Source organism: Chanos chanos, chromosome 9, assembly GCF_902362185.1.
Source record: "Chanos chanos chromosome 9, fChaCha1.1, whole genome shotgun sequence".
Classification (NCBI taxonomy): Eukaryota; Metazoa; Chordata; class Actinopteri; order Gonorynchiformes; family Chanidae; genus Chanos; species Chanos chanos.
The window spans coordinates 28,814,219-28,840,144 of record NC_044503.1 but is presented as its reverse complement, the minus strand read 5'-3'; the positions used below and the strand labels follow the sequence as shown (position 1 = coordinate 28,840,144).

General features: G+C 37.6%; 2 protein-coding genes across 2 annotated transcripts; both read right to left on the bottom strand.

Annotated features, from left to right (window-relative positions):
* Positions 1-330: 330 nt before the first annotated feature.
* LOC115820007 (tripartite motif-containing protein 35-like) lies at positions 331-5,647 on the bottom strand. Its single transcript, XM_030783444.1, has 6 exons — positions 5,243-5,647; positions 2,724-2,819; positions 2,383-2,613; positions 2,252-2,274; positions 2,056-2,174; positions 331-875 (listed from the first exon to the last, which is right to left on the bottom strand). The coding sequence occupies exons 1-6, from the start codon at positions 5,645-5,647 to the stop codon at positions 331-333; spliced, it is 1,419 nt and encodes a 472-aa protein (XP_030639304.1).
* Positions 5,648-20,284: 14,637 nt separating this feature from the next.
* On the bottom strand, positions 20,285-23,982 carry LOC115820005 (zinc-binding protein A33-like). The gene is made up of 6 exons (XM_030783443.1): positions 23,578-23,982; positions 22,572-22,667; positions 22,209-22,439; positions 22,077-22,099; positions 21,880-21,998; positions 20,285-20,832 (listed from the first exon to the last, which is right to left on the bottom strand). The coding sequence occupies exons 1-6, from the start codon at positions 23,980-23,982 to the stop codon at positions 20,285-20,287; spliced, it is 1,422 nt and encodes a 473-aa protein (XP_030639303.1).
* Between the last annotated feature and the right edge of the window lie 1,944 nt (positions 23,983-25,926).

Genomic DNA, 25,926 nt, shown 5'->3' with positions numbered 1-25,926 from the left:
ATTGAAACATTACACATGTGCGGAGAGACTGTAGACTTTTAAAATTCATTTTTTTATTGATCACTAAACAAAACTATACAAACTGAAAGTAATAAGATGTGCTTAATTAAAATGGAAACCCGAAGCCAGTCAAGACAACATGAAAAAAAAATAATGATAAAAACATAACTGTCCAAATGAAATGAGGAACAAAACCGCTGAACCATTTCTTTTCCATACTTTTCTTTCTTACCAATTTTTTAGAAAATCAGCTTTCTGATCAGAAATAACATTAATGACAGAGACAATAACAGTAGAAACATTTCACTTTAAACAGAGACAGTGTCAGATCTAACTGTGCTGTTTCACTGATACACAACGCTTCACTGGTAAGATCCTAAGACGAGAGAGTTTACAGTGATTACCGAGGTATGGAAACATTCTCTCAGTAAAAGTGAGTGTGAAAGTGTGTAGGTATGTGTTATTTAGAGGATCAGAGAATGAGAGTTTTCCTCTGTCCCAGTCCAGTTCCATTCTGATCCTCTGGAGTTTATTATTGACCATTAGTGGAGTCCATGATCCTCCTGACTCCTTTGACCAGTATTTACCATCATATAATAACACACTCCAGATACCAGTGCTAAAGAATGTCTTTCCCTTCCTCTGGTTTGACTCTGTGGTCACACCCAGGCCCCAGAATGTACTGTTCCCAACATCAACATCCCAGCAGTGTGTCCCTGAGTTGAAACCCTCAGAGCCCAGAGCACATGGATATTCATCTATTCTCTCTGGATTATCAGGAATCTGCTGTTTCATGTCACTGTTTCTCAAACTGGTCAGATCCTTAGACAGGATGAGACATGGTGATGCAGTGTTGGGGTCCAGAATCACAGGAGCTGAAGAGAGAGAACAGAGACAAAGGGAGAGATGAAAAAAGATTTGCATGTTCCAGCTTATACTTGTCACAATGTAGAGAACATGGACCATTGTGAATGTAAATATTCTCAATGTATAGACTCTATCACATGTTAAACACCATTACTAAATTATACAGTAACACAGTAAATAAATTGTGGAAAAAAGAGCACAGGTGTAATTCATAATAATGATAATATTTCACATTTTCATCTTGATAAAAGATGAAGTTACTGACAAGTTTGTGCTGCATGTAGCTGCTGCTTATGACACACTGTAGTAATACCATAGAGGGAGACTGTCTGTATGATACCAGTATAAATTATGACTGTACATATAAAATCCACTGTAACTGAGGTCATTTAGTCATATGAACAAAAGATGAAGAATCCCTTCTCTTATTTCATCCTGTTGTAAACTGAGCACAAAGACATTTTCCTTCTCCTCAACATATGTGAGATGTTTGTCTCTACATATATATGATCTAAGTACCATCTGAGATTGCAGAGAATGTAATATTCTATTATTAATATTAATAATTAAATATGCCTAATGTGATGCTTCAAATCACATGTTACATCCACAACATTTATTGATTTGTTTGTCTGATTTGACAAATGTTATGTGAACCTCTATGGATTTAAACACATTCATTGACCAGAGTCAGATCTGTTCTAAGAGGAAGAAAAGAGTTGGAGATGCAGCACTCAGTGGATTTGACTATCAACAATAACATATTTGTTATTTTAAAAGCCCATGTCTTCATACTGAACCGGAGTCATTCACTTTCTTACTATATTTACTGTATTTACCTTCTCATGGTGATTAACAAATGGGAGAGACTAATCATAAAAACTCTTGCACTTTTCCTATCCAATCACGTTTCATAGAATCCCAGAATTGCAGTTTTACTAGTTGTGTTTCTATATGTTTATTTCCATCTGTCTGTCTGTCTGTCTGTCTGTCTGTCTGTCTGTCTCCTGTCTCTCTCTCTCACACACACACACACACACACACACTCTATCTCCTGTCTGTCAGTCAAATATTTAAAAATGCAGCTGGCTGAGGGACAGATTTGTGAATGTGATTCTATAACCAAACTTTCCACAAACGAAAACTTGACAAAAATGGCTCTACAAGTAAAATGTAAAGTGTACTCACTGTATTGAACAATGTCCTGCATCTTCTCCCACACTCTGAACTTCAGGTTACCCAGGTGCTTTGCCACATTGATCAGTGCTCCTGAAAGCATCTCTGGATCCTGCAGCGTGCACTGGGCTCTGGAATAACATTCAGGAGTCAGTGCTGCTATGGATTTGGGCATAGAACCTCAGAGGAGAGAGAGAAAAAAAATTACCTTTTCATTGTGCTCTTGAAGTTCTGTGGACAAAAAGAATGTGTAATTAACGATTATGTATCTAACAGTGTATTTTATGAACCAGATTACAGAGAAAGAAAGTGAGACAGGGAAAGAGTTGTGATCTTTACCATCAAGAATGAAACATCACTGGTGCCCAACTCCTCTTCTATGGCTCTGATTGTGCCTGAAAGAGATGATATCTCTCTACTCATCTCCTCAATCTTCTCCTTCATCATCTGTCTCTTCTGCTCCTCTTCCTCCCTCAGTGCAGTTATCCTGGCTGCCTCTTCATCTCGTAGAAACTGGTGAAGTTCCTCAAACTCCTCTTTAATCTGTCTCTCTGTGTTTTGGCCCTGGATCTGGAAGGAGAAATATTTAGATTTGTGTGAGATTCTCTTAAACATATCTCTTCCTTCTGTATTAACTCATTAGACATTGTCAATACACATTCATCTCTCATTATTCTCGCCTTAATGTGCTCTGCTGTTTTCTTATAGGTCATTTTGACTTTTTTGAAGATCTTCAGTTTCTCCTTTAAGGATTTCACTGTAGTCTTCAGTTCATCCTGAAACAAAAGAAGGAGAAGTTTCTGTATTCGAGCATCATTTCATGATACATGAAGTTACACCTAAACACCTAAAACAGGGTGTTTAGGACATGAATATGACATTTTTCTCTTGATAAATTTATCAGCACACCAGTTTTTAAAAATATGTATTTTATTACACAGGTTAAGAGTGGCAGTTGTGTTCTTTATCATATATTAAAATACTTTCTATACTTACTGTTAGAATAAGTATTAAAATACGAACTTACTGCCTTTCTGTAGGGAGGAATGTCAGCAATGACAAATTACTTTTCATTTAACAAGAACTTTATCATGGAGAATGCTGCTAACGAGAAGTCCATTGACTTACAATTTTCAAGTTCAAGTCTATTTGTATAGCGCAATTAAAAACTGTCTTGGTGTAGCTTTACAGTGATCAGTGCTTAAACCCCCAGTGAGCAAGCCCAAGGCAACAGTGGCATGCAAATAATAGGGGAAGAACAAGAAATAGGGGGGAAGAAACCAAGATTCAGCAGGGGAAATCAATCCTCCACTGACAAGCACATAGAATCAACATTTCCAGTGTAGAATTAATCTAGGGTAAACAGATCGTAACATAGGACCTGGGAATCAAACCTGGGGCTCCCGCATGAAAGCTCAGGGCCTTACCCTGGTGCCACCAAGTGCAAGACCCAAATGCAGAAAGCAAGGCAAAAGTAATACAGTTAAAGTGATTCTTTTTTTTATTGGTGAATCAGGGCAGAGGTATCCAAGAGAGTCAGGTAAAAACCGGTAAACAGTTCCAGGCAGAGGTAAAAACCAGTAAGCAGAGATATCCAGTAAACAAATCCAGAGAAAACGACAGGCAGAATCTTAATCCAAAAACAGGCAAAAACAGAGATTCAGCAACAGAGAACAATCCAAGAAAACACACAGAGCTCACTACAAGGCTTGAACATGAATTGTACACCAGGGGGGTATTTCAGAAAGCAGGTTTAGTGAAAACTTTGAGTTAGTTAACTTAGATAAAGTAGTAAACCTCCTGACAGAAGAGCCCTATGGCTTTGTTTTGCTAGGAGAATGAAGCCACAGGACTCTTCTATTAGGAAGTTTATTACTTACTCTAAGTTAACTAACTCTGAGTTTTAACTGAACCTGCTTTCTGAAATACCCCTCATGTAACAAGAGGCTTAAATAGACAGACAGAACAAGACACAGATGAAAACAATACATCAGTAATGAACTAAACAGGCACAAAACAAAAACTGAGGACACCACATGGCCAAAAAAAAGAACCACACTTCCCAAATACATGACAAAGATTCAATGATCTATACAATTAATTACAGTGTATGATTAGTTCACAGTATAAAAGAGTTAATACTCAAGGTTCTCGGAGTTCTATGTGATATCAGATATAGATTCATTTAATAACCAAGCAGTGTTCATATCAGTAAGTTTTCTCTTTAAAACCAACTGTACGGTGGCTGAGAATAATTAGCTTGGCTATAATTAAAACTGAGATTTTGACGTGGCTGTAAAGGACTGGTTGTTCTTGGTTCACATTCAGGTTGAGTTAGCATCACAGGCGAGCCACAAGCTGAGAACTGAACTCCAGGCAGGAGGGACAGACGTATATAGGCCTCATGCTGGGAGCAGACGCTCTCAGCAGTGTGTGTCTGTTACAGACATACACAGTAGACACTTATGTTTCTGTTTTGAAGCATCACAGATGTAACTTATACAAATGTGAGTGATGTATGTACAATATGGACATCATGAAAATGTTGTATTTAAGACCAGAGACATTTAGTCACTGATTTTGAACTTTTGTTAATGAATGAATTTCTTTCTGAAGGTATTGGCACTAGCCATTTTTTCCTTAGGGCTCTTACCAGGTATATGCAGAATTGTTTGGCTCTAGCAGTGTACTACTTCAGTTCTGTCTCTCTCTCTCATTCACTCACTAGAATGAGTCAGAGGAATACCCATGTGAAGTGTGTTAAAATAGTGTGCTGTAATTAAGTCATTTCCATGCTAGTGTGCAGTGGATTTTTGGTAGTTGCTCTGTTACTGCTTCATCTTTAGACACCACAGGTGGAGTTGGAGTCAAAGAATGGGTCCCCAGTCACCACAGAACGCAGACAGAATGGGCACCTACTCTGTGTGTGTGTGTGTGGTGTGTGTGTCTGAAAGCCTGTCCTCTCCCAGTTCAGCTTGTCCAGTTTTTTGTATTATCGTTAGTTCCCTTATGCCCTAAGCACCAGTACAGGACGATGAGAACTTCAGTCCTCCTTTCTAATATATATTACATACATGTTAATGTATTCCACAGTGCTGAGACAGCACGACTGAGAATCCATGTTAATGGTGAGAGCATCAGCAATTTCACTTAAAATATAAAATGACCACAGAAAATAAAATTAGTGACCAAATCTTACCCTGTACCCTGGAGCAGCTTCATCTATTGGACGAAATTTGTGCTTTGTGTGTTTTTCTGAATCGCGACACACCAAACACACAGGCTGTTTATCCTTCAGACAGAAGAGTTTGAGTTTCTCATTGTGCAGACTGCAGAACTCCTCAGACCCTGATGAAGATCTCTGACTTCTCTCCCGTAAGAAAGTCTCACACAGGTTCTTTAGAGCCAGGTTTCTAAGTGGGTGATCTTTTGATGATCTTCTCCTACAGACAGGACACTCCTGTGATCCTTTTGTGTTCCAGAACTGCTGCAGACAGACTTTACACAAACTATGACTACATGACAGGACAATGGGATCCCTGAAGATGTCACAGCACACAGGACAGGTTAAATCTTCCACTGATACTACAGCTTTAGACGCCATTTTCTGACAGCTCTCCCTGCAATGGCTCCTGCAAAATCAAGTTCACTTTCAGAGGTAAAACAAACAAGCCACTCCATTCTGTTTTTCATTCACTCTACAAACCTTTAAATACATGAAATAACTCATTTCAATCATTTTCCAACCACACACCATCATCTATCACTCACCTGTTGTGTTTGATGTTGTGTTAAAAAGTTACCTGTCATCAAATTCATGAACAGCTAAACAGACTGCACTCTAGTTCATTCTGTCCAAAGTTCCTGAATGTGGATGAGGGTGGAGGTTAAAGACTGATTCTGATTGGCTGTGTCTGTACCTTGTGGTATCTAAGGATCAAGTTATGGGAGGGGGTAAAAACTGTTTTGATGTGGCGGAAGTTGTTGTTTTATTTTGCATTTGTTAGTTATTTACTTGTGTACTGATGGGTTAATGTGTCTCTCATAAATCATATTTTCCTGGGAACAATGGCTTGTATTTTATATGGTCATAAATTTTGAATTGCACAAGGTTGATATCCCCTCTCTAAAAATTGTCATTTTATTTTGATATAGAATTGTCATTTTATATAAATGTATTACTTGGAAATTGATGGGCAGGTTGATTTTACATGTGTATATTAATTATATCTCGTGCTGCTCTTGGTAATGATGCACTGCCTGTCTCTCTCTTTAAAAAGAAAAGCAGTGTAAGTGAACCCAACAAATACCATCACCTGTATTGTGTAACAATAACATCCTCACACAAAACACACACACCCAGAACATGTAATTCTCTGTAATTTTTAAAATTTCAACAGTAAGGAGTAATCATATTTTACATACAACCTAAATGGGTAAAATATAAAATCTTTTTTAAAAATTATGTAAAATATGACAAGTAAAGTGATATATCACACAATCACAATAACATTTCACAATTTCATCTTGTCAGAGTAAATATCTGTAGGCACTTACAAAGTTGTACTGCATATGACTGTTGCTTATGACACACTTGTAAGAGAGGTTGTCTACTGCAAAATCAAGTTTAATTTTACTTTGTAATGTTCAGAGTTAAAACAGACTTCCATAATTCTGTTCCTAATGTTATTAGATTAAATTACTCATTTCAATCATTTTCCAACTACACAGCATCATATTTCACTCACCTGTTGTGTTTGATGTTGTGTGAAAAGTTAATTGTAGTCGGAGTTAATAAGAGCTAAACACTCACTCATTAATTTTCAAAGCCACTTACCCTAATTAGGGCCACAGGGTGCTGGAGCCTATCCCAGCATTCACTGGGCAAAAGGTGGGGAAACACAGACTGCCAGTCCACCACAGGGTAGACAGTCACATTCATACCTAGTGGCAATTTAGTGTCTTCAATTCACCTAACTCAAGCTCCCAGAGGAAACCCAAGCAGACACGGGGAGAACATGCATACTCCACACAGAAAGGACCCTGGCCACCCAGCTGGGAATCAATCCCAGCACCTTCTTGCAGTGGGGTAACAACGCTACCCACTGCGCCACTGTGCCACCCCAAAATCGTAATTTCTATTTCATTCATTTCATTCTTAAGCCACTTCTCCAAATTAGGGTCACAGGGTGCTGGAGCCTGTCCCAGCAACCACTGGGCAAAAGGTGGGGACACACCCACCTTCTATGTCTTATTTTGTAGTTTATGTGCATTTATGTGCAAAATCGTCTTTGTTCTACTCCTGGTAATGATGGCTTGTACATGATACAGTCGTGTGTTTTTTTCCTCACAAAAGTTTAAATGTCAAAAGAAAAGAAAAGCAATGTAAGTGAACCCAACAAATCCCATCACCCTTTATTGTGCAACAATCTCAATCACACAAAACACACACATACCCAAAACAACTAGCAAAAATAAAACAAGATGGAAAAAGAGCGATGATACAATTAAAATATCTGATGCACATTGAAATGTTAAGTGATTTGAGCAGAATCTATTTCAACTCCAGGACTGGACATCAGTGTTGTAGTCAAGACCACCTAAAACGAGACCAAGTCATGACCAAGAGGAGAGTGTGTCGAGACCGAGACAAGACCAAGACCTTGAGGGGTCAAGACCAAGTAAAGACCAAGACCAAGGCACAACGAGACCGAGTCAAGACCAGGACCAGAACAATGCTTGTCCCATACTGCATGACACATTTATGATAAAATGTGGAACATGCAAACCATAGGCACTTCTCAGACTGATCTGAAAGACTCCCATTACCATGAAAAACGCCCACATAAAAATAAACACTAACAGCTGAAATCAACCTAACCATCTGTGACAGAGGGCTCTGTCTCAGGCCGCGAGCTGTAGGAACACAAGTTCGTTTATTTGGTTTAGCCGGAGTGGCGCATGCGTGGTGCACAAGAGGAAGGGGCCACTCCACGGAAAAGGGTTTTTACCTTAAAATGCGGTGCGGTGATGGAGAGTAGCGATTTGTTTATTTATTTACTTGTTAATCTATCTATCTATTTTTTTTTTTTTGGTTTGTTTTGTGTTTTGTTTTTCCTTGTAAATATATATATATATATATATATATATATATATATATATATATACACACATATTTTCTCCCCACTGTACATATTTGCCATTTTGGACACTTTTTTTCACTTTTTTTTCACTTTGGTTGGGACTGGGGTTTTTTGTGTGTGTGCACTGTAAATAAAACATCTTGTACTTCCGTGCTATTTGTGGCGGAGCCATTTTTTTGGTTGTTGTTTTTGGTGTGTTTGGGCAACCCGAACCCCTGCTTGGCTTCACCCTGCCACACCATCTTTATTCAACACTCCTTTTCCACGTTTTACAATCCAGCTAACACAATTCAATTTTTTGTGCAAGCGCTTTTTCAACATGTTTTATGATTTCACAAATTTCTGAGAAGCGCTTTTATGGACATTTAAGATGAAAGGATATATGTACATCCTTTGGTTGGTCACTAGGACTAGGCCTGACCCTAGAGGGTGACCCCAAAAAGTGTTTTTTTTTTTTTCACATGTCACGTGATTGCACAAATTTCCAAGAGTTTTCAAAAGTGTATTTATGTGTTTATTTCTTTAAGTCCAGGGTGTTGTTGATATTTAAGATGAAATGAAATGTCTACATCCTTTAGTCACTAGGACCAGGCCTGACCTTTGAAGTTGACCCAGACTCATTTTAGATGTATATTCCAATTTCACAATTTTGAGAAATTTCAGAATCATAGATTTATGGTCATTTCATCAATGCTAGCAAGTTATTGAAATATAAGTTGAAATAAAATGTCCAGTTGGTCACTAGAACTAGGACGAACCTTTGAACAGAAAGGTTCCAAAATGTGTTTTCAAAAGTTATTGCTATTATTCAGAGGAGCAATCAAGAGTAATCCTTTGCTATCGTTCAAGAGAAACTGAACATCAAATATAATGATTCAAAGTTTGTTGACCATGCTTGGCCTTAAACTTCACCGATATTTTACTTGCAGCACACAAATTATTCCTCAGCATGTACGAGATTGTAGGGACTTTTATTTTGAAATACCATTTCCGTGCAAGACGAACGGCAGTGCAACAACGTGCCTTAAATTGTTATCTGTATGCATTTAATGTCATGTTCGAACACTATAATTTCACAACTGAATACAAGGCAGGATAACATAATGTCTAAATAGTTTATATAACTTCTAATGAGATAGAGATCTAGCTATGCGGCGAATGCCAGGCGATCTTGACCGCTCTTGAAATAAAATCACGAGTCCTCGCTTGTCTGAGACCGAGACAAGACCTAGTACATATGCGGTCGATTGCAAGACGAGACCGAGACATTCAAAAAGTGGTCTTGAGAGCGGTCTCGAGACCAAAACCCATCTCGAGTACTACAACACTGTTGGACATTGTAATAACTTTCGGGAAAAACACAAGACACAGAATATTACATTAGAGATTCATCACAGAAGAATGAAAGTAACGCGTGTGTGCGTGTGTCTAAGTGAACATATGTTTGTTTTAAGAAGTTCAGAGAATGATAACTCTCCCCTGCTCTACTCCAATTGTTCTCTCCTCCTCTAGAGTTTCTTATTCTCTGTGGGGAGGGTCAGTGTGGATAAACTTATCCCGTTCTTAGCACGTTCACAGCATTCACAGGTCACACACATTGACTGCACTGAAAGAACAGAGGCCCTGAAGGAGAACACTGTGTTACTCCACAACTGGGAAAAGTGGAAAACTCTCCAGTCTTGTCAGAATACTCTCTCAAATGTCAACAACTTGATGTTCATTCCCTCAGTAAACTTATCAGTCATCTGAGACATACTTTGGGTCATAAGGTTGAAGAATATTGTCAAGTATTGTCATACTCATTTACTGTAGGTGGGCTAGAGACACATTGTCAGAGGATTTGGTTCGAGTAAGCCAACATAGACGCCTTCGTGATGTTACAATACACCCCAATGAACTCCCATATACATGACTGATGACTGTACTTTATGACACATTGTGGTTCTAGCACACAGAGGTTGTCTGTATGAAAACAATATGAATTATTAATAGTGATACATAATGTGCTCTAACTGAGGTCATTCAACCAAATGAATTAAAGAACATGAAAACATTTCACAGAGACATTTTCTTCCCCCTAAATATTGTCATATAATGTAATGTTGTATATTATATTATATTATATTATATTATATTATATTATATTATATTATATTATATTATATTATACTGCATTATATTATATATTATAATATTATTTTACATTGTGTTAATAATAAAATATTTCTAGTTCGGTGCTCCAAACCATGTTATATTCATTGTTTAGGTTGATTTGTTTGTTTTGTTTCTCAGATGGAGCAGAAAGTGAAGTTGCCTGTCGACAGCTACACATTTCAAAAGTTTCAACTTCACACTTTTTCAAAATGAAAACTTAATTTTAAAAAAATTGCTGAATGGTAATTGAATAAAACCGAATAAAAATAACAGAATGTGTAACATGAGGACAATGTAATAACTCTTTCTGACAGCAGATGGCAGAATAACACATTTAGACTGAGACTTGAGGTTAGGAAGCCAAAGCGTGGGAGAAAAATAGTGCTATTCTTATGTCAGCCAGTGAATTATAAAATCTGTTCTGTTCGTTATCAAAAACTCTTCTTTATCTTCACCTTGTTTTCATTGTGTTGTATTGCCCTCTGCCTCTGGTGAGGGATGATCTTCATATTTCACTCCTTCAGTTACTTCAATCTGACAGACAAATGTTACATGGAACTTCAGATAAAACTAACAACAATCTTAAAAGATTTGCCTCAGAGACAGGGCACTAGAATAGGTTCAATTTATAGATTCTCCAACATGTCCAATCAGAACATATTGTTAATCCACTGTCATTGTTGTGGTGCTTTATATTAATGGTCTCTAAAGGACAAAGGAGTTTAGACAGGAGAGGTGGAGATGGTGGCTTTGATCTTCACTCACTCATGTTCCTCTGGGATATCAGTGTGAGACAGACTTATCAAAAACAGTAGGGTCTCTTCACTCTGAACACAGTGTGGTGGATTATATCATTAAAAACAGTAGTATCTCTTCACTCTGAACACAGTGAGGTGGATTATATTATTAAAAACCAGTAGGGTCTCTTCACTCTGAACACAGTGAGGTGGATTATATTATTAAAAACCAGTAGGGTCTCTTCACTCTGAACACAGTGAGGTGGATTATATTATTAAAAACAGTAGGGTCTCTTCACTCTGAACACAGTGAGGTGGATTATATTATTAAAAACAGTGGTGTCCCTCCACTCTGAACACAGTGAGGTGGGTTATATTATTAAAAACAGTAGGGTCTCTTCACTCTGAACACAGTGAGGTGGATTATATTATTAAAAACAGTAGGGTCTCTTCACTCTGAACACAGTGAGGTGGATTATATTATTAAAAACAGTGGTGTCCCTCCACTCTGAACACAGTGAGGTGGATTATATTATTAAAAACAGTGGTGTCCCTCCACTCTGAACACAGTGAGGTGGGTTATATTATTAAAAACAGTAGGGTCTCTTCACTCTGAACACAGTGAGGTGGATTATATTGTGTGTAAACTGCTCTGGTGTCACCAAATGGAAAGAGTGCACCCATATGAAATAACACTGATATCGACTGATTTTTTTATACCTTTTATTTTCCAATCGACTGGCACAGTAAGTGAGATTTGTCAGGATTAGCATGGACAGTGAACAATAGCTCAGTTTATTTCGGAGTTCCAAGAGTTCCTGCTCAGACTAGAAAACAAAACAAAACATCAGATGTACAATCTCACATCTAAAATTTAGCCCTAATTACAGAAAGTCTAGTTAAGATTAGACGTTAATGTTCACAAAGTTTAGTGAAAAGCACACTCAAACTTGAATTCAAATCAAAGTTCAAAGGATAAAGTTTAGAATAGGCTCAAGTTTGCTACAACTTATGACTGCATACATCAGCGTACATACATGTCAACACTGAGAAACAGAGAGAGAGGGAGACTGAAAGAGAGATCAAAATCAATGTAAATACCTAAAGACACACAATATATTTATGGGTTTATGAACGAGACAGGTCATCAAAATCCCTGAATCTGATTCCTTATTATGTCTGTAAGATTACAGAACAACTCAGCATCCTACCATATAAAGTCTGTCTTACCTCCTAAATAAGCAATCCTGATCGAGAGAGAAAAAAACGAGAAAAAAATTATTACAGCTTATTGTTTGATGTTTTTCTAGCATCAGAAAACTATGATGTATACAATGCTTTCACAGTGCTACAGTATCGCAGTTTAATATACTGTCGGTTGTATTTGGCTTACGAAATAATAGTATTATGAACAAAGAGCACACTGGCACCTGTGATACATTCGCCTTCCCATAGTTACAATTCATTTAGCAAAGCTAATGGAGGGAGCGTGTTCCTACCATGCATTTAATTAGTGTATAATGATAATACACAGAGCTTCAGTCTTTCAGAGCTTGTCTTCTTTTACCTTACTACATACAGGAGATAAGACACAAGACTGCCAAAAAAAAGGCTGTATTCCATTTAGCACAAATATTCTTTTATTTAAAATTTAGATTCTTTTTTTTCCCTTTTATGTCATGCAATTTTCTCTGATATTTCACAGAGTGAGCCAAACATCACGAAAAAAAAAAGAAAAAAAAGAAAGAAATAATGTATTATTTTCGTGTTTCATAACACCTGCAAAGGGAGTCCACAGAGGTTCACATGTAGGCTTGTGATATTGTTTTTAACATATTTTTATACCTTCAACTTAATCTCAATCTGCAATTTTTACCACATGTTTGAGCTCAAGATTTATTTTAGTGCTAATTAACTAAATTGCTTTCATCTTTCACAGGGTCTGCAGCGAATGTAAATAGGCATAAAAGGGAACCATTTGTTATTTTCTAACAATTTCTGAGGAACTCAAAATCCGTTGGAGGGAATTCCTATAGGTCTGGTTCTGTGCCACGTTTATGGAGTGTTTCACGGGTAAAACCCACAAAGGAGACTTTTTACAGCCACTATAGAAGTATGGATAAACTCTCTCAGTAAATGAGTGTGCAAAAGTGCACAACTGTGCATTGTTTAGAGGGTCTAAGAATGAAAGCCTTCTCCTGTTGCAATCCAACTCCACTCTGATCCCCTCTGGATTGCTTTTTATCGTCACGGGAGTACACTTACTTCCTGGGGTCTGGGACCAATACGTCCCGTTCTTCTGCCAAACACCCCACACCGTGTTGTGAAGGTATGGGTTTCCTTTTCTCTGGTTTGACTCTGGGGTCACACCCAGTGACCAGTACGTACTCTTCCCAACGTCAACATCCCAGCAGTGTGTCCCTGAGTTAAAGCCCTCAAATGTCAAAACATACGCATGTTTGTCAAATCTCTCTGGATTATCAGGAATATGCTGTTTCACATCAGTGTATCTCATAATGGTCAGATCTTCAGACAGGATGAGACATGGTGATGCAGTGTTGGGGTCCAGAATCACAGGAGCTGGAGTGAGAAAGAACAGAGGCGGAGGGAGAGACTGAATGTATAGAATATTTGTTCATAGAATATGTTTATGTTGTTATTAATTTATCTACATGGATTTATTGTTGTGGCCCAGGTTTGTGATGAGGCTTCTGTTATTTTTTTCCAGTGTACAGTTATATGCTTTTGCTACCATAACATTCCTGACATCATTCAACCGACTTATCTCACTTGATCTTATCATAACACATTCTTTTTGAGTTCATATACAGTTCTTGCCAATTTATACTTAAACCCATATCCACACACTAGTCCTCCTCTTTCTCTTCCACCATTATCTCATTTGGTTTGATCCAATGTTTAACTTGAATGCCATGAGAATACCATGAATATGTGAGCATAACATCAAACCGTAAGATTACAACAGCAACATAAGACTATCCAAGGTGCTTTTAATTTATTGTGTGTGCCATGATTAAACATACTGTATTGAACAAGGCCCTGCATCTTCTCCCACACTCTGAACTTCAGGTTACCCAGGTGCTTTGCCACATTGATTAGTGCTCCTGAAAGCATCTCTAGATCCTGCAGTGTGCACTGGGCTCTGGAATAACATTCAGGAGTCAGTGCTGTTGTGGGTTTAGGCTCAGAGATCTGAGCCTAAATCTGAGAGGGTGGAGAAAAAACTTACCTTTTCATTGTGCTCTTGATGTTCTGTGGAGCACAGAGTGTTTGATTAATGACTGGCTTTATAAATATATACTTTACAAATGAGATTACAGAGAAAGAAAGTGAGACAGGGAAAGAGTTGTGACTTACCATCAGGATTGATATGTCTTTGGCATCTAATTCCTCTTCTATGGCTCTGATTGTGTCTGAAAGAGATGATATCTCTCTACTCATCTCCTCAATCTTCTCCTTCATCATCTGACTCCTCTGCTCCTCTTCCTCTCTCAGTGCAGTTATCCTCGATTTCTCTTCATCTCGTAGAAACTGGTGAAGTTTCTCAAACACCTCTTTAATATGACTTTCTGTGTTTCGGGCCTGGATCTAAAATGAGAAGCATTTAGATTTGAGTGAGATTTGATAATGCTTTTCTCTTCCCTCTGTCTTACATCAGTACCTTAGACATTGTCAAAGCACATTCCTTCTTCATTTCTCATTGTTCTCACCTGAATATGTTTTGCTGTTTCATCACAGGTCAGTTTGACTTTTTTTAAGGTCTTCAGTTTCTCCTGTAAGGGTTTCAATTTAATCTTCAGTTCATCCTGAAACAAAAGAGGAAAAAGTCTTTGTATACCAGCATCTATTACTCATATGTAAAAATGGGTTAGACATGTTTCTATTGATAAATTAATCAGCACACTTTGATTTAAACATATGTATTTTATTACACAGATTAAGAGTGACAGCTTTTTTTTATTATAAGTTAAAAATTCTTACAGTTACTGTAATATCTTTCTGTAGGTACAAATGTCAAAAATGACAAGTTATTTCTAATTTATTAAGAGCTTTACTGGACCAAGAATCACCACAGAGAGTGTTGAGAATGACACTGGCACCAGCCATTTCTTTCTCTATGGGATTTTCCAGTTTCCTTATGGATCTTCCCAGGTATATGCAGTAATGTTTGACTCTAGTGATGTACCACTCCAATGCTGTCTCTCTCTCGTGCGCTCAGGAAAATGTGTGTGCACCCCTCACACTGGTACTGTTCTTTTGTGTTAGTTGAAGAGAGTCATAGAGTCTGTAATAGAGTGCTGTAATAGAGTCATTTTCCTATGCTGGTGTGCAATGGATTTTTTGGTGGTTGCTGGTTTACACCACAGGTGGAGGCAGAGTAAAGTCATGGGTCCCCAGACACCTTCAGGGGCAGGCAGAATTGAAACTTACTCTCTGCATTTTTTTTGTCTTGTTTTTTTTAACCCTGTTTTCTGCCAGTTTGTTTTGTCAGATTCCTTCTATTATCATGAGTCTGCACACAACCCCAGCACCAATACAGGAGGGTGAGGGCTTATGTCCCAGGTTCTGACCAACATGTCAGCACATGTTAAGGCATTCCACAGTACTGATAGTCCACAAAAGAGAATTGAGAGAATTTTTTCAGGAGCAAATCCAGTTTCGTTGAATGAGTAAATATATAAAATGATCAGATAATATATCTTACCCTGTAACTGGAAGCAGCTTCGTCTACTGGCATAAAACTGTGGTTTGTGTGTTTTTCTGAATCTCGACACACCAAACACACAGGCTGATTATCATCCAGACAGAAGAGTTTGAGTTTCTCATTGTGCAGACTGCAGAGTTCCTCAGACCCTGATGAAGATCTCTGACTTCTTTCCTGTAAGAAAGTCTCACACAGGTTCTTTAGAGCCAGGTTATAAGGAGGCTCATCTTTTGATGCTCTTCTCCTACAGACAGGACACTCCTGTGATCCTTTTGTTTCCCAGAACTGCTGTAGACAGACTTTACACACACTGTGATTACATGACAGGACAACAGGATCCCTGAAGATGTCAAAGCACACAGGACAGGTCAAATCTTCCTCTGATATTATAGCTGTAGATGTCATTTTCCACCAGCTTTTTCCCTGAAAAATCAAATTTACTTTTGCTTTCACTTTTTAATGTTCAGAGCCCAAACAAACAGACACTTAACATTCTTTTCTTTTGCTGATCTTCCTACTGCACAACAGTATCTATTACTCACCTTTTATGTTTGAGGTTGTGTAGGATGGAAATTGTAGTCAGAAGTAAAGAGACTGAACTCTGCTTCCTTCTGTCTGTAGTTCTTGTATGTGGCTAAGGGTGGAGTTTCCTTAAGAACTGATTCTGATTGGCTGTTCCCTTACCTTGTGACGTCAAAGCATGAAGTGATGGTAGGGTATAAAAGCTGTTTTGATGCTGTAAAATTGTGATTTTATTTTTTGATTTGTTATTTTCTTATTTATGTGCTAATTTGCATGTTCATGTTCATGATGGTCATGTCTCTAATCAATAATATTTGTATTGCTCCAGGAAACAATGGCTTTTACTTGATTGCCCCTCTCTTAAAAGAGAAGATGTAGAAATCATAATTTTATTTCCTATCTATTATTTTGTAATTTATGTGCAGATTGGTTAATATATGTTTTTCCAAATAATTATATCTTTTGCTGTTCCTGGGCAGAAAGGATAAATGTGCTCTCTATAAAAAGAAACTCAGTGAAATTGAAGCCAATGCATAACATTACCTGTATTATGCAACAATCATTTCCTCACATAAGACTAGCACTATACAGACACTCAGAATGCTCGTAATCAACCAAACCAGCAAATATAAAACAAGAGAGAAAAAGAACCAAGCAAAAATAAAATATTAAAAAATATAACGTAGGTTGAAATGTAAGGGGATTCAAGCAAAATGTCCTTCAACCTGTTTTATATGTGTAGTACATTGCACACACGGTCCCTTCCACATTAGACTTCAAAAGAAAGTTCTAAAGAGCCAACAGGTCCACTCTGTCTGTCTGTCTCTGTGATTCTGAGGCTTCTGCTGTGTTGTGCTTCCACCTGCTGTTACACTGAAGTATAACCTGGCTCGTATTTTAAAAGAGACACTTTCACAATAAATATGCAATGGGAAATAATTAAAATACAAGCTGTCCGACATGCACATATTGCAAAACATGTAATTCTCCCCCAAATGGCTAAAATATAAAATATTTTCTTGCTTAAATCGTTTAAAGGAGGTTTATTCCTCCTCCACCAGGACATCTCTGGATCCTTCAGTATCAGAGGACTGGACTCTGTCATAACATTCAGGAGTCAGAGATAATGTGGACTTGGCTTCACAACCGTTAAAAAAGAGAGACCTGCACAACTTATTCAGCTTTCAGTGAGTTTCACAAAACACAGAACATCACAATCCCCAGAGTTAGAGTTCCATCACAGAAGAATGGAATCAACGTGTTTGTGTGTGAAGGTGTGTAGGTGTGTGTGTAACCATAAGGTTTGGATTAGGGTTAGGGTTAGGGTCCCAGTCCAGTTCCACTCTGATCCTCTGGAGTTTATTATTCACTCTCAGTGGAGTAGATGACTCTCCTGAGGCCTCTGACCAGTATTCTCCGCCATCATCTAACATTACACGCCAGACACCAGTGTTAAAGAATGAGTTTCCCTTCCTCTGGTTTGACTCTGTGGTCATATCCAAATCCCAGTCTCTATTGTCACCAACATCAACATCCCAGCAGTGTGTCCCTGAGTTAAAACCCTTAGACCCCAGAACACATAAATATTTATCAAATCTCTTGAGATTATCAAGTTTTTCATCACTGTATCTCACACTGGTCAGATTCTCAGACATAATGAGTTCTGGGTGAGCAGTGTTGGGGTCCAGAATCACAGGAGCTGTAGAGAAAGAACATAGACAGGGAGAGAGAGATGAACATGTTTATATTTCTGTTATTGGAGAGAATCTGGATCATTGTGACTACATGCTTTCTAAACTTGACAAGTTTGTCACATGTTAAATCCCAGTAAAAATATAATTTATAATATGCAAAATATTTAGTATTTTCTTCTTGAAAGAACAAATATGTGTTGGAACTGACATGTTATGTGCTGCATATGATTATACTTCACACAAAGAGGTTGTGTGTATGAAAACAATGTGAATTATGAATATAAATATAAAATACACTCTAACTGAGGTCATTTAGACATATTCACTGAAGATGACTGAAGTGAATGAGAAATATTTCACTCTTTCATCTGGACACAAATAAAGTGACAGGTGTACAGTGTGTCATGTGGTGTCACTGAGTTAAAATTTTAAAACAACCAGCCAGTTTTGTTTGGTCTAATGCAATAATAATCCAAATCTTCCTGTTATTTAACCCTGTTGTAAACTGAAAGCAAAGACGTTTCCTCCTTCTCAATATTATCAGATGGGAGATGTTTGTCTCTGCGCTTATATAGCATAATTATGGTCTTAGGTATAATGATTAACTAATAATCAATTATACAAAATTTCTAGTGCATTGCTTCAAAATCATGTGACAGCCACAGGGCCTGTTGATTTGCTATTTTATTTGACAGTTGATGAGCACAGTTGCTCTCACTCTCTCTCTCTCTCTCTGTTTCTCTCATTCCTTCACAATCTCACAGAAGTTGAATTGTTTCATAAAAACACATCTAGTTGAAGAAGATGTGTGTGGTATGTATGTGATGTGTATGTGAATAAGATGTGTATGTATGTAAACACAGTTCTGTAACCAAATTTTTCTACAAATAAAAACTTAGTTAAAAAAATGCCTCTACAAGTAAAATGTGCTTAGCAGTGTGAAGTAAATAAAACCTGGGAACTGCCTTTTATTGCTCTGTGTGTTACTGTAAAAGTAAACTTACTGTACTGAACCAAGTCCTGGATCTTCTCCCACATGATTTTTGCCTGTACCCCCATTTTGTCTTTTGTCTGACCACCTGTGTGCCGACTCTGGATTTTCCCTTTTTTGACTGCAAACACTGCCAACCGTTTCTGAATTGCTGAAGTTTTGATCATTAAAATCACCTTTTAAAAAGAATCTCTCAAGAGTCTGCTTCTGGGTCCGTACACCGTATCCCAGGCCTCACAGGCCGTGACACAGAATCTCAAAGGAGAGAGAGAAAGCTTAGTTTTTCACGATGCTCTTGAAGTTAGTGCGGAAAAAACAAACATGTTGCAATTAATGACAAGGTGTAGATATATAATTTTTTATTTTGTAGTGAAATTACAGAGAAACAAAGCCAAAAAATGAGAGAGGGAAAGAGTTGTGACTTTTACCATCATTTATCATCACTTTACCAAGGTTCATGTTTTTACTATAAGACTGATGAACCAATTAACCACAGTTCTGATGTCACAGTCACTAAACAAGTCACACAGAGTCATATTATAATTCTCATGTGTGATGACCACGGCCACACCCTCAGCACACTGATGAATAAAAAATGAAAAACATTGTAAATATAAGCAAATCAGGTAGATACATAAGTGAACTGCAGCATTACACATATGTGGAGAGACTGTGGACTGCTTTTTTACTGATTACTAATCAAAACTATACAAACTGAAAGGACAAGGACATGCTGAACTAAAATGAAGACACCTAACCGATCAAGATAAAATGAAAAAAAAAACATGCTACATATTACATACCACACTTATATCATGTTTATATTACATTTCTTATTTATATTACACTCCCATATAGCTACAATCACTACTACCTCTAGTACACTCTCTGAAACTTCCTTTGTAATATGTCTGCATATTCTTACATAAAGGGGGGAGGGGGGGGGGCACAGTGGGAAAACATTTCACTGCCATTATCTCGACATTGTGTATGTGACGATTAAAACTTGAAACTTTAATACTTGTAATTTGAAGCAAACTGAAAGGAAAGGGACATGCTGAATTGAAATGTAGACACCAAACCAATCAAGACAAAATGAAAAAAACAATCCCCTCCAAATGAAATAATGAACAAAACTAACTCTTAACCATTCCTTTTCCAGACATTTGTTTTTTACCAGCTTTCAGAAAATCAACTTTCTGATCAGACAAGACATTACTGACAAAGACAATAACAGTAGAAAAATCTCACTTTAAACAGAGACAGTGTCAGATCTAACTGAGCTGTTTCACTGATACACAGTGCTTCACTGGTAAGATCCTCAGAGGAGAGAGTTTACAGCAACTATAGAAGTATGGAAACATTCTCTCAGTAAAAGTGTGTGTGAAGGTGCATAGTTGTGTGTTATTTAGAGGATCTGAGAATGAAAGCTTTCCTCTGTCCCAGTCCAGTTTCACTCTGATCCTCTGGAGTTTATTATTCACTCTCAGTGGAGTAGATGACTCTCCTGAGGCCTCTGACCAGTATTTACCGGCATCATCTAACATTACACGCCAGACACCAGTGTTAAAGAATGAGTTTCCCTTCCTCTGGTTTGACTCTGTGGTCACACCCAGGTCCCAGTCTGAATTGTCACCAACATCAACATCCCAGCAGTGTGTCCCTGAGTTAAAATCCTCAGATCCCAAAACACACATATATTCATCAAATCTCTCTGGATTATCAGGAATCTGCTGTTTCACATCACTGTATCTCACACTGGTCAGATCTTCAGACAGGATGAGATCTGGTCCTGCAGTGTTAGGGTCCAGAATCACAGGAGCTGAAGAGAGAGAACAGAGACAGAGGGAGAGATGAAAAAAGATTTGCATGTTCCTGCTTCTCTTAATGTAAAGAACATGGACCATTGTGAATATAAGTATTCTGAATGTCTAGAGTCTATCACATGTTAAACACCATTACTAAATTAAACAGTAACACAGTAAATCATGTGAGACAAAAAAGCACAGATCTAATTAAATGTAATAATAACATTTCATATTTTCATCTTGATAAAATAAATATTTGTGGGGACTGACAAGTTTCACTGTGTATGGCTCTCGCTAATGACGTACTGTGATAATACAATAGAGGTTGTCTGTATAATAGCAACATGAATTAAGAAAAGAGATATAAAACGCACTGTAACTGAGGTCATTTACTCATATGAACAAAGGATGAAGAATCCCTCCTCTTATTTCATCCTGTTGTAAACTGAGCACAAAGACATTTTCCATCTCCTCAACATATGTGAGATGTTTGTCTCTAGACTTGTATGCTCTAATTACTGTCTGAGATCGTACCTAATGTAATGTTCTATTAATAATATTAATAATTAGTAACTAAATAGCCTATATCTAATGTGATACACTAAATACCATTTCACATCCACAACCTGTTTGTTCATGACAAATGTTACAAGAATACCAGTTTTTAAACCACTGAAGATGTGAACACATTCATAGACCAGAGTCAGATCTGTTATAAGAAGAAGAAGAGAGTTGGAGATGCAGCACACAGTGGATTTGACTATCAACAATAACAGATTTGTCATTTTAAAAGCCCATGTCTTCATACTGAACCAGAGTCATTCACTGAGAAGGTTACTTATTTAGCTTCTCATGGTGATTAATAAATGGTAAGACTAAAGATAAAACCTGTCTGTCTCTTTCAATATCTCCTATCTCACAGTCCGATTTTGTCATGAAAACACAGCTAGCTGAAGCAGATATTTTGTGAATGGGATTCTGTAACCAGACTTTCTGGCAATGAAAACTTGACAAATAGCTCTACAAGTAAAATGTAAAGTCTATTATAAAAACAAACTCACTGTATTGAACAATGTCTTTCATCTTCCCCCAAACTCTGAACTTCAGGTTGTCCAGGTGTTTTACCACATTGATCAGTGCTCCTGAAACCATCTCTGGATCCTGCAGTGTGCACTGGGCTCTGGAATAACATTCAGGAGTCAGTGCTGCTGTGGGTTTGGGCTCAGAATCTGACAGGAGAGAGAGAGAAGAAACTTACCTTTTCACTGTGCTCTTGAAGTTCTGTGGAAAAAAAAGAATGTGTAATTAATGATTCGGTATATAATAGTGTATTTTATAAACTGGATTACAGACAAACAGGGAGAGAGGGAAAGAGTTGTGAGAGTTTTACCATCAAGAATGTTACATCATTGGTGCCTAATTCCCCTTCTATGGCTCTGATTGTGTCTGAAAGAGATGATATCTCTCTACTCATCTTCTCAATCTTCTCCTTCATCGTCTGACTCTTCTGCTCCTCTTCCTCTCTCAGTGTAGCAATCCTGACTTTCTCTTCATCTCGTAGAAACTGGTGAAGTTTCTCAAACACCTCTTTAATTTGACCCTCTGTGTTTCGGGCCTGGATCTGAAATGAGAAGTAAAGAGAAATGAGAAGATTTGAGTTAGATTTGACAAATCTTATCTCTTCCCTCTGTCTTACATTAGTTCATTAGACATTGTCAATACACATTCATTCTTCATTTTTCATTACTCTCACCTTAATGTGTTTTGCTGTTTTATCACAGGTCAGTTTGACTTGTTTAAAGATCTCCAGTTTCTCCTGTAAGGGCTTCAGTGCAATCTTCAGTTCATCCTGAAACAAAAGAGGGAAAAGTCTCTGTATTTCAGCATCATTTCATGATAAATGGAAGTTTCCTCCTAAAATAGGGTGTTTAGCACATGAATAGGATATGTTTCTCTTCACAAATTAAGAAATGCACTAGTTTTTAAAAATATGTATTTTATTACACGGGTTAAGAGTGGCAGTTGTGTTCTTTATCAAATATAAAAGTACTTACTGCTAAATTAAGTATTAAAATATTTACTTGCTGTTTTCCTGTAGGCAGAAGTGTCAAGAATGACAAGTTGCTTTTTATGTAATAAGAACTTTACTAAACTAACAGGCACAGTGGAGAATCCCACTAGTGAGAAGTCCAATGACTTACAGTGTTCAAGTTCAAGTTTATTTGTATGGAGCTTTTTACAGTTAAAAACTGTCTCGAAGTGGCTGTACAGTGATCAGCGCCTAAACCCCCAGTGAGCAAGCCCAAGACAACAGTGGCAAGGAAAAACTCCCTGATGAAGTGAATAGGAGGAAGAAACCTTGGGAGGAACCAAGACTCAACATGGGGAGGTCTGAGAACTGAACTCAAGGCAGGAGGGACAGAAGTATATAGGCCTCAGAAATATATAGGCTTCATACTAGGAGCAGACACTCTCACCAGTGTGTGCCTGTTACTGACAGACACAGTAGTTTCTGTCTCTTTTGAAGCATCACAAATGTAAGTGATGTATGTACAGTGAGAACATCATGAAAATGTTGTATTTAAGACCAGAGATATTTAGTCATTGATTCTGAACTACCACTCCAATTCTGTCTCTCTCTCTCATACACTCAGGTTAATATGTGTGCACCACTCACACTGTTCCTGTTCTGTAGGATGAGTCAGAGGCACACCCAAATATGTCTTTAAAAAATGAAGTGACCAAAGATTATATCTTACCCTGTAACGTGGAGCAGCTTCATCTACTGGACAAAATCTGTGATTTGTGTGTTTTTCTGAAGCCTGACACACCACACATACAGGCTGCTTATCCTTCAGACAGAAGAGTTTGAATTTCTCACTGTGCAGACTGCAGAATTCCTCAGACCCTGATGAAGATCCCTGACTTCTCCCCTGTAAGAAAGTCTCACACAGGTTCTTTAACACAAGGTTATTAGGAGGTTGACGTCTTGATGATCTTCTCCTACAGACAGGACACTCCTGTGATCCTTTTGTACTCCAGAACTTTTGCAGACAGAATTTACACAAACTGTGACTACATGACAGGACAACAGGATCCCTGAAGATGTCACAGCAGACAGGACAGGTTAAATCTTCCTCTGATACTACAGCTTTAGACGCCATTTTCTGACAGCTCCTCCCCCCCAATGGCTCCTGCAAAATCAAGTTCACTTTCACTTTCTAATGTTCAGAGGTAAAACAAACTAAATCTCTGCATTCTGTTTTTCATTCACTCTACAGACCTTTAAAAATACTCAGTAACTCATTTCAATCATTTTCCAACCGCACGCCATCATCTGTCACTCACCTGTTGTCTTTGATATGATGTAAAAATTTAACTGTAGTCAGATTTATGAAGAGCTAAATGGACTGCACTCTAATTCCTTCTGTCTGTAGTTCCTGAATGTGGATGAGGGTGGAGTTTAGTTAAAGACTGATTCTCATTGGTTGTGTCCTTACCTTGTTTTACCTGAGGATCAAGTTACGGGAGGGAATAAAACCTGTTTTGATGTGGCAGAAAGTGTCATTTTATTCTGTGTTTGTTAGTTATTTACTCATGTTCAGATGGGTTAATATGTGTCTCTGATAAATGATATTTTGTTCAGCTCCTGGGAACAATGGCTTGTGTTTTATATGGTCATAAATTCTGACGTGCAAAAGGTTGATATGCCCTCTCTATAAAGAAAAGCAATATTTTTATATAAAATAGTCATTTTATGTGAATTTATGATTTAGAAATCAGCAAGCATGTTTATATGTCTTTTTCTAATTTATTATATTGTGTTCTGTTCCTGGTAATGATAGCTTGTACTTCATCTGTCTTTTTTATTGTTAGTGTTTACGGTTAAATGTCACCCTCTCTAAAAAGAAATGCAGTGATTGTGAACTCGACAAACACCATCACCTGTATTATGCAATAATCACATATTCACACAAAACACATGCACAAACAAAATAACTATGGTCAACTGACTCAGCAAATATGGAACAAGAGGGGTAAAAGATATTCAACAATAAAATCTGAAACTCTGATGTACACTGAAACATTGTGCAAGTTGTGCAAAAAATCTTTTGACCTGTTTTATGTCTGTAGTACATTGCATTTTGTAACAAAGACTTTAGATTTATGTTGTGAACAGTAGGTTGTGTGTAAAACCAGAGCACACATGGTCCCTTTCTACATGAGACTTCAACAGAAAGTTCTGAACCAACAGGTCCACTCTGTCTGTCTGTCTCTATAATTAAGAGCCTTTTTCTGTCTTGTGCTGCCACCTGCTGTTACACTGAAGTATAACCTGGCTCGTATTTTAAAAATACACTTTTATAATCAGTATGCAAGTGGAAATTGTTACAACACAGACTGTCTGATGAGCAAATAATACAAAGCATTGATTCTCTGTCATTTTTCATTTCTTTCAACTAAAAGGAGCATCATATTTTATGTTCCCCCAAATGACTAAAGTTTTTTTAAATATATGTAAAATATTTTCCTTGCTTAAATCATTTAAATGAGGTTGATTCCTTTTCAACTGACACACCTAAAATTACCACTGTCTCTACAGCAGGTCAAAATGAAATAGACATTTATCCCACTGAAAAAAATATGGATTGAAATCTGTTTTCGTGGATCTTTTCCTGTAATCTGGATTACGTTTAGAGCATGGGTTGCCCAGAACTGCTGCAGACAGACTTTACACACACCATGACGATAAAACAAGACAACAGGATCCCTGAAGATGTCACAGCACACAGGACAGTACAAATCCTCTTCTTCTCTATGGTGTAGTCACACTGAAATATGAGTCACAGTGAAAGAATGAAATGGACACATACAGAGAACAGGAGTATATGGGCCCCACACCAGGACATCTCTGGATCCTTCAGTATCAGAGGACTGGACTCTGTCATAACATTCAGGAGTCAGAGATAATGTGGACTTGGCTGCACACCCATTAAAAAAAGAGAGACTTAAATTAGCAACTTTTGATAGGTTTCACAAAACACAGAACATCACAATCCCCAGAGTTAGAGATCCATCACAGAAGAATGGAAGCAATGTGTTTGTGT

Coding starts and splice junctions, on each gene's coding strand:
- LOC115820007 (XM_030783444.1), bottom strand. CDS start 5,647: ATGGCGTCTAAAGCTGTAGTATCAGTGGAAGATTTAACCTGTCCTGTG. Junction 2,614..2,723: donor AAACAGCAGAGCACATTAAG/GCGAGAATAATG, acceptor TTCTCCTTCCAG/ATCCAGGGCCAAAACACAGA. Junction 2,275..2,382: donor GTGATGTTTCATTCTTGATG/GTAAAGATCACA, acceptor TTTTGTCCACAG/AACTTCAAGAGCACAATGAA.
- LOC115820005 (XM_030783443.1), bottom strand. CDS start 23,982: ATGGCGTCTAAAGCTGTAGTATCAGAGGAAGATTTAACCTGTCCTGTC. Junction 22,668..23,577: donor AAGCTGCTCCACGTTACAGG/GTAAGATATAAT, acceptor CTTTTGTTTCAG/GATGAACTGAAGATTGCACT. Junction 20,833..21,879: donor GAAAGACATTGTTCAATACA/GTGAGTTTGTTT, acceptor CTCTCTCTTCAG/CTCCTGTGATTCTGGACCCT.